This window comes from Mesoplodon mirus (genome assembly GCF_964341445.2).
Source record: "Mesoplodon mirus genome assembly, chromosome: X".
Lineage (NCBI taxonomy): Eukaryota > Metazoa > Chordata > Mammalia > Artiodactyla > Ziphiidae > Mesoplodon > Mesoplodon mirus.
In genome coordinates this window covers 45,764,188-45,777,045 of record NC_138981.1, presented here as the reverse complement: position 1 = coordinate 45,777,045, position 12,858 = coordinate 45,764,188, and the positions used below count along the sequence as shown (strand labels likewise).

At 40.5% G+C, this 12,858-nt stretch overlaps 1 protein-coding gene across 3 annotated transcripts in view; it reads right to left on the bottom strand.

Annotated features, from left to right (window-relative positions):
- CCNB3 (cyclin B3) overlaps nt 1-9,981 on the bottom strand; it is a 72,610-nt gene extending 62,629 nt beyond the window's left edge. For 2 of the 3 annotated variants that reach the window (XM_082610186.1, XM_082610188.1), the window contains exons 1-3: nt 9,864-9,981; nt 5,916-6,047; nt 3,582-3,668 (exon numbers count right to left, since the gene is read on the bottom strand). In XM_082610186.1, coding sequence (XP_082466312.1) covers nt 3,582-3,668; nt 5,916-6,011 — 183 coding nt within the window. In that variant the 5' untranslated portion in view covers nt 6,012-6,047; nt 9,864-9,981. Of the gene's footprint in view, nt 1-3,581; nt 3,669-5,915; nt 6,048-8,758; nt 8,848-9,863 lie in introns of those variants that run through there. The other variant, XM_082610187.1, reaches the window with a different exon arrangement.
- Nucleotides 9,982-12,858: the final 2,877 nt, after the last annotated feature.

The window sequence follows — 12,858 nt, the reverse complement described above, 5'->3', positions numbered from 1 at the left end:
TTGGTCTCTAATACCATTCCCCACTAAAAGGAACAGGAATTCTTCACAGAAATGGTTGACTCCATGGCAATAAAATAGGTACAAGAACGTCCTGGAACATCCTGTTATGCTGGAAAGAAAATGCTCAAAAAATGATGATAGTATGTCACAAAGACACAGTAGTCAGATTAAAGGGGACCCTAGTGACCAAATCTGGGACAATTTGAGCACCAAAATAATAAAATACAATGCTGAACAACAAACCACTGAAAAAATAGGAAGTCATAAGTCTATACCAATAATAAATAAACAGGGAAGAAGGGAGGCCTCTGCTTGTAGACTGGTAAATGGGGAGCAAGTGCTAGAGTTGGAAAAATCATCATAAAGGTTGTGTTAGGCAAAAATCATCAATGAATGCTAAATCTAGGGGACATTTTGATGAAGAGTGGCTATTTGGAGTCTCTTAAGAGTGTGTCCCACAGATTAGCAGTTGCAAGAGGGAAAAAAAAACAGTAATTATACAGCGGAGAAACCAGACAACATCTTGACTGGGTGATCAAAATTAACCTCACCAATGAGGGACAGATGGATGTCGTGTGCCTCCAGATGTGATACTCTAAGGACAGAACATCACCTATACAGTACTCCAGCCAAGCGTACATGACATCAATCTAATCACATGGAAACATGAGACAAACACAAAATGAGGAATGTTCTATTTTTAAAAGGGGGGGTTGGGTGGGACTGTATTCTTCAAAAATATCATAAAAAACAAAGAAAGGCTATGGAAGTTTTCCAGATTAAAAGAAGCTAGAGACATGACAAGTAAACGACCCTAGACTGGATCCTTTACTGGAGGGGAAAAAATGCTTATAACATTGACTTTACAAAGTCAATGGAAAAAAATTGGAATATGGACAATAGATTACATAAAAACACTATATCAATGTAAATTTATAAAGTTGTTGACTGCACTGTGTTTATATAAGACTATTTCTCTGAGGAGAAATAGTGTATAGAGACTCTTTCTCTATATACACTGAAATACCCTAAGTACTTCATGGTAAAGGACCATGATGTATGTAAGCAGATAGGATAAAATCTTAGTAATACATGAATCTAGGTAAACAGCATATGTGTGTATGTAAGCAGATAGGATAAAATGTTAGTAATACATGAATCTAGGTAAACAGCATATGTGTGTTCTTTGTACTGTTTTTTTATTTTTGCAACTTTTTATAAATTTGAAATTATTTCCAAATGAAGTATAAAAAAATTATGCCTTTGTATCATCGTATCATAATAAGTAACTACACTCCAACAGGGAATTCTTTCTTAGGCCCTCAAGTTGTTGTCCACTTCTGCTCTTCAAAGAGCTTGACACAGTTTCCATTTTAATTTCACCTAAAGTTTTACAAACTCCTTATGTGTCAGGCTGAGATCCAGCATTGGAAAAGATTTTAAATATTAAAATATTTTTAAATATTAAAATATTAAAATATTTTCAGATCTAAGCTCAAGGGGACCTTTACCAGTGTCTCCCCATAATTCTTTCACCAAAAAATAGGAAAATAGAGATGACAATCCTACTGACAAAAAATAATTTAGGAAATAGACTTTATCTCCTCATCCACTGGCTTTGGACCAGCTCTAACAAATCAAAAGTCCTTCCCATGCTGAAAGGATAAAGGAGAGGGAAAAAAAGAACACTCACAGCAGACTAACTAATTAAAACAGATCAGCTCTTTTGGCAAGCCAGGACCTCACTGTGGTGAATGTTGAGGAGAAGACAAATATGGGGACATGGAAACGAAGTAATACTGACAGGAGGAAGCAAATCATCATAAAGGGAATCCCCAAAATTCAGAGAGAAAGGAGTCCTCAACCCTCAAAGAAATGAGCTCAGACGTCTGCAGAAATGCCCAACCCTGGAATGGCTTAGGTACACTGTAATGATAGAACTTTGTCTGGAAAGTACCAAAAATCATTCAAGGTGACCAGGACTTGAACGCAAAAGGGAAATGGGCTTTCTGAGCTTCTGAAAAGCTAGAGGCAGAGATACTGCTCAGGGATGCCTTGCATCCCCAACCCTGGACAAGTATGTGGCCTAACAGATGTTGAATTCAGTTGGAGAATCAGGAGGGTCCTAGCATGTGTTTCCTATTAATTTATTTGTGTTTGTTCTTTATAAATGATGATATAAACTTCACAACAAAAAAAAAGGACTGAGACATGGCAGGGAAGTTTTTCATATGCAGTTAGACTTTGCTTTGCACAGTGTCACTGGACTCCCATCCAGGACTCTGGAGGCCAAGGGAAGCTACATTAAGATGGGTTGCATCTGCTCCTGATTTGTGTGGCTACCTTATTTCAACCAAGTTTCTAGAGCCATGGTTAAATAAGTCAGGAAATGAATCTAACCTTACAGGTCTGTGTGGGAGGTAGCTCTTTCAACCAATCTAGAGTAAATCTGATTATGCAGGAAGCTGTAACACAATCATACATGTTGTAATCTGCATGGGGAAAAGACTGTTTTAGCACAAAGGTGGTCACATAGCATCTAAAGAGCAGAGATACAAAGGGGAGAACTTTGCCAATGCTTATCCAATCCTGCCCAAGGGGGTAAAATATTATCTAGCAGATGTGAGAATTCTGGTAGCCACAGAAGGACACTATTATAGAGGGCAGGATAGGGTTCACTAGGGTTCTCTGTATCCTAGATGAAACAGACTTCAAAACCAACATTGGGCAAGTCTTTATCTGTGAAGTGGAGATAATTATAGTATCTGCCTCAAAGGATTTTATGAGGATTAAGTGAGTGGATACAGGGGAAAACTCTTAGAATAGCGCTTGACATGTGGTAAACACTCAGGAGACATCAGTTATTATTATTTTCTAAGACCAAAGATTACCTCTGACTCAATTCTATATTCAGTTAGTAACTTTCTAACTAGTAAATTTGATTTTTTTTGCTGGCACCTTAATAACACCAGAAGGGAGGTAACTTGGAAGTGAACTCAAGAATTCTAGCCAAAATTGAGTTTCTAGATCTCCATAGTTGAAAACCAGATCATGGAACTGTGGTCATCAATGGTTCTGTACATCAGATGACATTTTTGATTGTCATTATGACTGGGATGCTGCTGGAACTTAATGCTAGGGACTAGGAATGCTGGATGAAGTCAGTCGTATACAATAGAAAAACTTTCCTGTTCAAAATGCCCAGAGTGCTTGAATTGATAAACACCGCCCTAGACTACAATGAATCTACCAAAGTACTTGCCTCCAAGGCCTACACAACCAGCTGAGCCACCTCTGGACTTTATCTAAATGCAAGATCCCAAAGTTCTCATATTTGTCTACAATTTCATACCTGATAATCACTCTTATTGCTTCCAGAGAGCTCCATCAATTAATCCAGATGGTATGTGCCAGCAGAAGAGCCACTGCAGTTTCTGAAATTGGGTCATTGATTCCAAATAAAATTGGCTCTCAACATTCTAGAGAGGGTCAGAGTTTGGTAAACTGGAAAGGTCCCTCAAGGAAGAGGTTGTCTAAACCTTATGCAATACCATGGCAGAGGATTGGACTAGCATACTCACGTTGGTGAGATCTTCAAAAGCTGACCTCTTTTTGAGTGGTCCCTGAGGTGAAGATGGAGATATCTTTGCTTGGTAATTCTCCTCTCTCTAAAAAAGTAAAAGAGGTAAATGCGTATATCCAATTGTGAACAGTCTTTTCAGGGACTTCAGGTCATCTTTGGGGCTCAGGGGGGGAATGGCTGAAACTCCAAGCAACTACAGACGCCTATAATAAACCCCAATAAACTACAACAAAAGGAAATTTTGGCACCCACTGCTTAGAGAGTCCCTGAAGGAGGTAATCATTGATGATAGGGACAAGGCTGGGAGGAGAAAAGATGACTGTCAGTGTAACTCTCAGAATGAGTAAACTAGCTTGGTGAAGCTAATTTTCTCTTACTCCTCTCATATTCATGGCTATACTAGCCAAGATTAACCATCACCACCCCCACCACCCTACAACTCCCAGTCATTCCTTTAATATGGACGTTCCCAGGTAAATTAGTTCAATTATTTAACAAAATTTAAGTGTCTCTTATGTTAAGTAGTTGATTTAAGACATTCTCAATAAGGACAATAACACACATACCTAGATACTGATCCAGAATCAGCTCTTTATTAGCTATTGACCTCGCACAAGTCACTTAGTTTCTGAGACTCAATTGCCTCATCAGTAAAATTGGAATAATAACCTACCTCATTTGAAGATCAAATAAGAGAAAACATGTTTTTTAAAAATCTATATAAACTGTAATGGGCAGAAATAGTATTTTAAAAGTATATAGTCCAATATGTTTTTAAACCTCATAGGGAAAATTCTGTATTTTAAGAAAGGAGTTTGGTAATTCATATTAATCCCTTTTAGTGTATACAAGAGAGAGGTGGGGGAAAGGAGGAAGGGTGAATATTTTGGATCAAAGGGAGCTTCCTTTCTAGGTAGTGTTTATCTACACATGCCTTACCCCACTCCCAAATGAGCAAGACTATCTCTGTGGGGTTAGAGGTTAAGGTAAATCACGCTGTAGGGCTTTTCTGTTCCCTAACAGTTTTTACTTGGTGAAAGTCTCCTAAGTATCAGATTTCCTTTATGAATTGAGAACCCTGCCCTACCTATGTCAGAGAGTTGTTATAATATGAAGCAGAACATTGAGGTCAGACCATTTATTTTCCCTGTTCTCTATTTACATCATGGACAGTTAGTACATGACACAGTAAGTGATTACAAATTTAGAGAACTGGATTCATATTACAATAGAACAATCTAGCACAGTGGAGCAATCCTGAAAGAGCTGAGAAGAATTACTTCTGTTTTTTAATTGATTAAGCTAAGAAATAAGTAAACTATTAGTCTCTTATCTAGTTCATGATAAATAATCCTAGTGGAAATAATTAGCAAAAAATAAATTAGTATTTTCTCTCAAATTGGCTAAGAAATTAACTGTTGGTCTGTTATCCAATTCCTACTTAATATTACTGGTAGAAATAACCAGCCCCAAATAAAATCAATGGGTGAAACTGAACTCAATAAACTTTATATTTGCAAAATGTGCCCTGAGAGAGTTGGATTTGGAAAAATAACTGCCACAAAAGAAAACTTACAGTGGCAGAACTCTAATCAGAAAATTTGATATGGACAAAAATCTGATCAATGTATCAAATCTTTCTTGCCAAATTTACATAGGAAAAACACATTTGGCCCCTCCAAGAAAATCATTTCAGTGAGACAAAAATGAAAATGATTAGAAAGTGTTTATCTGTGCTGAGAAAAAAACCAATCAAGGAAAATAAATTGGCCTAATGATGTTTGCTCCAGGAAATACTCTCTTAATGACAATTCATCAGGTTAGTAAAATTCTGATTAAAATATGAATGATGAGGAACATAGAACATCACAGGGTCGGAATGACAAACTATCCACAAGGTTAAAACAGCAGGCTGAAAATGGGCCCATTCTTCAAATGTAATAGCTGTAAGAAGCATTATAATACATTTGTTGACCTAGTCTTCATACTCTCCCCAGGATGTACCAAGCAGCCACCTGGCAAGGTGCTTTGAGCATCTCAGAGAAAGTAAGAGTACAGATGTGATCACTAATGAGAACTGAGTATTGTTTGCTTTTGAAGGTTATGGAGGACGGCCTTCATCTTAGCCATGCATTTATGGGAAAGAAGAGTTGACACTTTCTCCCTAAGTCCTAATTTGCTGGTCTTCTCCAACTACAAGGTCTGCCACCCTTTCCCACTTTCTCAGATTAAACCACACATATTTCAAAAGATGTAGGGATAAGGATAGGGACTGAACCAACACAGGAAGAGCTTATTTGAAACACTGTTGGGAGGGACAGCTTGCTCTAACCTTTTCAGATGGGCCATGATCACTGGGCATAATTCTGCTGGACTGAGATTTCTTAGTCTCACATCTGGAGCGTTGCGGTGGTAGTGGCAGTGGCATTTCTTATGGATTCAGCAGCATCTATCCAAGGCAGGGCTGCAATCAGAAAAGGACTCTTTAAAACACCATTCACCAGAAATATCAGAATTCTCTGGAGATCCTTGAGAAAACCCAGTCTCTCTATAGCACCCCTAGGAGAAAACATACTTTGATTTAGGCAGATCTGGGCTCAAATCTTGGTTCTACCACACTTAATCATGGGCAAGTGACTTAAACTCCCTAGGCTTCAGTTATCTCATCTGTAAAATGGAGATATGTATACGTACCTCTGCAGGGCACTGTTCAAATTAAATGAGATACTCTATGTAAAAAGCTCAGTACAGTGCCTTCCACCCCCTGTGGGCACTGGGACTGTGGCCTACCCCCTAGTTTAGCCTAGGAACACTGGGGACAAATTAACAGTTTTGCATACAAAATAATCAAGAACATGACAGATCATACAGTATGGAGGCTCGCTGGTAGGGTTAATGTTCTTTAAAAGGCATGGGGTCTGGGCTTCCCTGGTGGTGCAGCAGTTGAGAGTCCGCCTGCCGATGCAGGGGACACGGGTTCGTGCCCCAGTCCAGGAAGATCCCACATGCCGCGGAGCAGCTGGGCTCGTGAGCCATGGCCGCTGAGCCTGAGCGTCCAGAGCCTGTGCTCCACAACGGGAGAGGCCACAACAGTGAGAGGCCCGCATACCGCAAAAAAAAAAAAAAAAAAATGGCATGGGGTCCTGGCCACAGCAGTTATAATGATGCTACAGAGAAAGCAAAAGAATACACTGCACACACACACACACACACACACACACACGTATGCACAATAGGCCAGAGGGTATTCAAAGGCTGCATTCAATCAAGAAACTGTAATCCAGTTCCAGACACCCAGTCAGAAAAAAATAAAATAAAAAGATAACAGCAGAAGGAACTAACTTGTTGAAAATCACTTGACATAAAAATTTAACAGTCATTACAGACCTTGGGAGAGTCCTACCTTCATCCCATCTCAGTGTGGGATCCCATTCTACATTCCTTAAATTTCTTTTAGTTTGTGAGTTCCCAATAGTTATGGTATACTTATGTATCTTACAAGCAAATACATAATTAGGAGGAATCAGTTCTTGGATATCCAAGAGACCCTTCCCACTCAAATACAACTGCCCTTCCAACCCCACCCATTTTCAGTGTCCAAGTTCAACTGCATTTGACAAAGAACAGGCTTCCATAAGAGAGACCCTAAAGGCAATGCACCAGATACTTCAGGCAATGGAGATACAAACACAAATAAATCATGTATCTTACCCTAGAAGTATTCACAGGCACAGCTCTAACAGTAACATAAAAATATGACAAATGATTTAAAAACGGTAGATAAAAAGTACTTTAGAAACACAATGGAAAGTCAGTAATCTTGTGGGAGATTCCATCTGGACTTTAAACGACAAAAAGGTTCCCAAGTACACAGGGGAGCTTTCCAGGCAAAGAAAGCCTGAGCCTAGGCGGAGGGTTGAACACACAGAGCACAGCAAGTTTGGGAACATCCAGGTTGCCTGGAGTGTGGAGTATAAATAATGTGTTGGGGAGGAGTTAGAAAGAGGCTGCAAGCTAGGCTGGGGCCACGCTGGTAAGACTGCAGAGAAGACTGCAGTTTGAGGGGAAGGTTTAAGAAAGAAGAAAGGCTAACTTGGGCTTTCCTTTGGATGGAGAATATTAAATATTTTGTCGGCAAGGAAAAGTCAGTACAAGTATGTGCCTTCACATTTACTATGTCAGTTAATCCTCCCAACAAAACTGTGGGGGTAAGCAGGGCAAGTACCATTCTTTCCATTTTATAGTCCCAGATGAGTTAAGTGACTTACTACACAGGACAAATTATTAAGCAGCATAGAACACCCAGCTCTTTCCAGGGCTCGTTCCTAAAATACCATCCAGTCTCTCTGATCGTATGCAAAAAAGATTCCAAAATAGCCTACAGTCCAAAGTGAAAGGCCATAGTGTGGTAGTATGAGGAGTAATGAGGAGTTAGAATGAACAGACTTTTTTTAAAGAAGCAATTGGGCTCCTAAATTAGACAACTTAGCATCTTAGAGCCTCAGTTTCCTCATTTGCAAAAGAGCTATACCACCTCTTACTTGCAGAGGTATTGTGTGGCTCAAATGTAAATTTGTATGTGCAAAGCTTAACCTGGTACTCAGAATAAATGGTGCGTCTTATTCTCCTTCTCTTCCTCCAAATCCAAACCTATTTTCCATCTCATCCCTCAAAACTCAGCCAAGCAGCAATAAAGCTAAATTGAGTGAACCCACCCTTAACTGCACTGTATGAAAACCACTCACTCCACTATTATTATTCACACCTCATAGAATTTTTTATAGATGACCAAAGACTCATGTTCTGAAATCTTTATCTTTCAAGCGGAAAGAAAAAATCAAACTGGAGTCAACAGGCCAGAAAACTTTCAGCTGATGACATCACAGGTTGACTAAACCTCAGAGAGAATAAGGTTTTTCAGATGATGGTCATGTATCACCTTCATTATCCTGAACAATAATCACTTGCTTTGGGGGACACAGACACTGACTTAAGTAACTAATTTCCCTGCCACTAGGTGGGGGGAGGGGATTGACATCACCAAAAACATGCTTTCATAAAAGGACACTCTGCACAACACTCTCAACTTCTACTACCTACAGAACCCTTAGCCTTACTTGGACAAAAAAATTAAAATCCTTTCTACTTTCCAGACTTTCCATCTCCCCTACATACACACTGATGAGTGCTGAAGACTCCATTGGGCATCCCAGGACTGGTGCTGAAACCCACACAGGGGCAAGTTGGCTTGTTTAGAAGCCCAATTGCTCAGAGTCCAAAACTGTAGATCAAGGCAATCTCAGGAACAGTAGCGACTTCTTTTTATATATAAAGGCAGGTTACAGACAGCAAGACACTGGGGAGAGAAAGCGGCATGGTGTCAATGAAAGCGGCACTGAGCTGGGACGGATGCCTAGGGTCTAGTTCTAAACCTGCCCTAGCTGGCTGAGTGACCCTGGGCAGGTCCCTTTTCCCTCTCCAGGCCTCCTTCCCCCACCTAATAAAATGAGATAGTGGGACCAGAGTCTCCTCGACATTTAAACCATGGTCAATGGACCAGCAATATTAGCATCACCTGGGAGCTTGTTAGCAATTTAAAATCTCAGTCCCCGAGGTAGGCCTTACCAAATCAGGAAGTGCAAGTTAATAACCCCAAGTGATCTGTATGCACTTTAAAATTTAAGAAGCACTGTTCTAGGATCCCTTCAACTTCTGACATTCTAAGATTCCAAGAGGGTCCATAGCAGAGAGCAGTGGAAAGCCAGAGTTGGAGGGGTTGGAGGTGGTGATAGAAGAGAGCCAGTGGAGACAACAAGGGAGGAAGGACACATGTTTCCATCTTCCTTCATATCCTTCAACGTGTAGTTCAAAAGGCATCCCTCAAGTAGCATTCTCTAGCTTAAATACGTCCTGTGGATGAAATTGATCCAGCACAGTTTCGCCTGTGAAAAGACGTTACGTAAATGTACTCTGATTCAGGCATGTGTGCTGGTAGCTCCACTTAAAAACTGGGACCCAGGTTTGTTCTTTTGTGGTTTTTGTTTGTTTGTTTGCTTTGCCATCTCTCCCACTAATACACACTCCCTGCCCAACCTCGTACAGGGCTCTCTCCGCAGACTGCTGACTGACAGGAAAAAGCAAAGGTTTCGTGTCAGGGATCCCATGCATCCCGGCAAAGGAAGACAGTGAGTTACAAGGGACTGGAGTGAGGCTCAAGGACCCACCCGCGTGCGACACAACCGGACATTCAAGCGGGCAGTACAAGTTCAAAGGCGCCTACCTCATATCGAGATTGAGGGCAGAAGACGAGAGACCACGGACGCAGTCCTAGCCCAGGAGAGGCCCGGGAAATGACCGGAGCTCCGCGTCGCAGCAACTGGCGTCCGTCTCAACTTACCCCGTGCTCTCTCCAATCAGCCCAGTAGCGAATTTTGAAAATTACAGCCCAGGAGGCAGAGCAGTGGTGATTGGCCAGCAAGGGCAAATCAGCGTGCAGTTGAGACTTGAGCTCGCCTAGCAAGGAGGGGCGGGGCTGGGTATTTTTAAACTGAACTCCGCAGCTAATTGACTTCACAACGGGGCGTGGTTTCCTGTAACCCTGGTGGGACTGGGCTGGGCTGACAAGCGGGAGCGCTGGGTCTCTTTAAAAAGACTCGTTTTCATTTAAATAATCCTGCTGGAGGATGACGAGAGCCGCTGCGTTATGAAGTGAAGTTCAGAGCAATTAAAACATTAATATTAATAAGCTTTTGGGAATTCCCTGGCGGTCCAGTGGTTAGGACTCGCCACTTTCACTGCCGTGGCCCAGGTTCAATCCCTGGTCAGGGAACTAAGACCCGCAAGCCTGCGCGGCGCGGCCAAAACGTGCTTTTGTGAGGGAAGCAGAGCAGAAATTATTGCCCTTATTTTATGGATAGCCCCCAAAGTGCAGAGAGCTAATAGTAGCTAACATTAATTGAGCAATAACTCTGTGCTAATTGCTATAAATTTTTAAATTGTTTTCAACACTGTCCAAAAAGGTAGGTACTTTTATTACTGCCGTTTTACAGACAACAAAACTGTAGCTTGCTAACTGCCTAATGTCACAATGCTACATTGTGGCAAAGCAGGTAATACAACCGATATGCTCATTCATTTCATTCCTACATTAATTCATTCATTCAACAAATATTTATTGAGCACCTGCTTTGTTCCAGGAGCTAAAATATATATATATATGAGTAACTGACAAAAGACTTGAAGAGTGTATACCCCTGCCCTGTCTTCTGAGGAGGGAGAGAGGATGGAGATGCCAGGAATAAAATCTAGGAATTCCTGCATATACAACAGATACTCCACCACTAAACTGCATCTTTACACTTATTATTAGTCCATTCTCCTTTTAGTATCTCATAGCTTCTACAATAAATGGAAAATAGTCACATGATCCCAGGCCCTCTTCTCTTTTTAATATCCCTAGGTTATCACATCCAGATCCATGACTTTAAGTAGCATCTAAAAGCTGGCCCTGAACTCCAGACTCATAAATCCAACTGACTACTCCACATCTCCACTTGGATGTCTAATAGACATCTCAAACTTAATGTATTCACAACCTTCACCAAACCTGATCCTTCCTCCAATGTCCCCCATTTCAGAAACTGGTACCACATCAAGCCTGTTAATCAAGCCAGAAACCTGGGTATCATCCTTGATTCAAACTCTTTTCCACCACCTTACCCTACCAAATCCAATCCTTCAGCAAGTCCTGTTGATTCTACCTCAAAAATATATTTTATATCCATCCACTTCCCTCCATCTCCACTACAACCATAGTCTCTCGATTGGACCACAGTCAAAAGCTTCCAAGCTGCTCTCCCCCTTTCCAATCTGGCTCTTCTCTAATGCAAATACAATACGGTATGATCAGTCTTTTTTTAAAAAAATATGTATCATGTCCCTCTCCTACTTTTGTGGTTTCCCACAGAAGTTAAAATAAAATCCAGACTCCTTACCCTGGCCTACAAGTCCCGCCTATCTCACTAACCTTGTCTCATACCACTCTCTTTCTCATTTACTCCATTGCAGCCATAATGATCTTCTTCCCAAACTTTGAACATACAGAAAATCCCTCTTCTCGGGAACTTTGCACATGATGTTCCCACTGTCAGAAACATTCTTCCCTCTCTTCTTTAAATTACTTTTTTTTTCTCATGCTTTAAGTCTCACCTTAAATATCCACTCTTCAGAGAGGCCTTCCTTGACCATGTGATCTAGAGTAGGCTTCTTCTCCCACTTCCTAATATTTTACCTCAGCCCCTTGCATTTCTTTTTTCTTTTAATTTTTATTGGAGTATAGTTACTTTACAATGTTGTGTTAGTTTCTTGCTGTACAGCAAAGTGAATCAGTTATATGTATACATATATCCACTCTTTTTTAGATTTCCTTCCCATTTAGGTCCTTACGTTTCTTTTAGAGTAATTATTGCTATTTGTAATTTTTTAACCTACCTCCTCACTCAAGAATGGAAGGTCCACAACTGCAAGGACTACTCCTATTGTGCTCTTATCTCCAGTGATTAGCATTAAGAAGAGTTCACATTTATCAATTGCTTACAATATGTTTGACACTGTTCTGACACTCACAACAATACAATGAGTTGCTAATGTCCCTGTTTTGCAGAAGAGGAACTTGTAGTACAGAGAAGTTTAGTAACTTGCCCAAGATCACACAGATAGTAAGCTATTGGATTGGGGTTCAAACCCAAGCAGTCTGATTCCAGAGACCAAACATATAAGCACTACCCTATACCTGCCTCCTTGACAGATGGATGAAAAATATTAATATTTGTTAACCAAGTAAAGGAGTATCTTCCTTTAAGGGTCATCACTGTGGACAAGGGTCCCACTGGGATGCACTATAAAGGAAATATAGTATTAACACAAGTCACAACAAGTCTTCTTTAGTCAAAAGAGGAAAAGGTCCATCCACCAAAACAACAGCAACACAAAAATCACAAAACAAGCAATTTTATTTTTCCTGTTTCTTTCCACTTCTTCACAAAAACAAAAAAGTTAATGAGTAAAAATTATAATTTTCCAAAAATTAAAAAAAAATTTTCTCACAACCTTCAAACCTCCAGTGGACTTAACCTTTCCTTTGGGTAGCAGTCAGAGGGAACACTAAGAAAAGAGGAGACAGCCCTTTGACTCTACCATTTTCCAATATTTCCCTCCACCCAGGCATACAACCATTTCATGAACTCTCCTTTCCCCTCCCCACTACATCCCTGTAT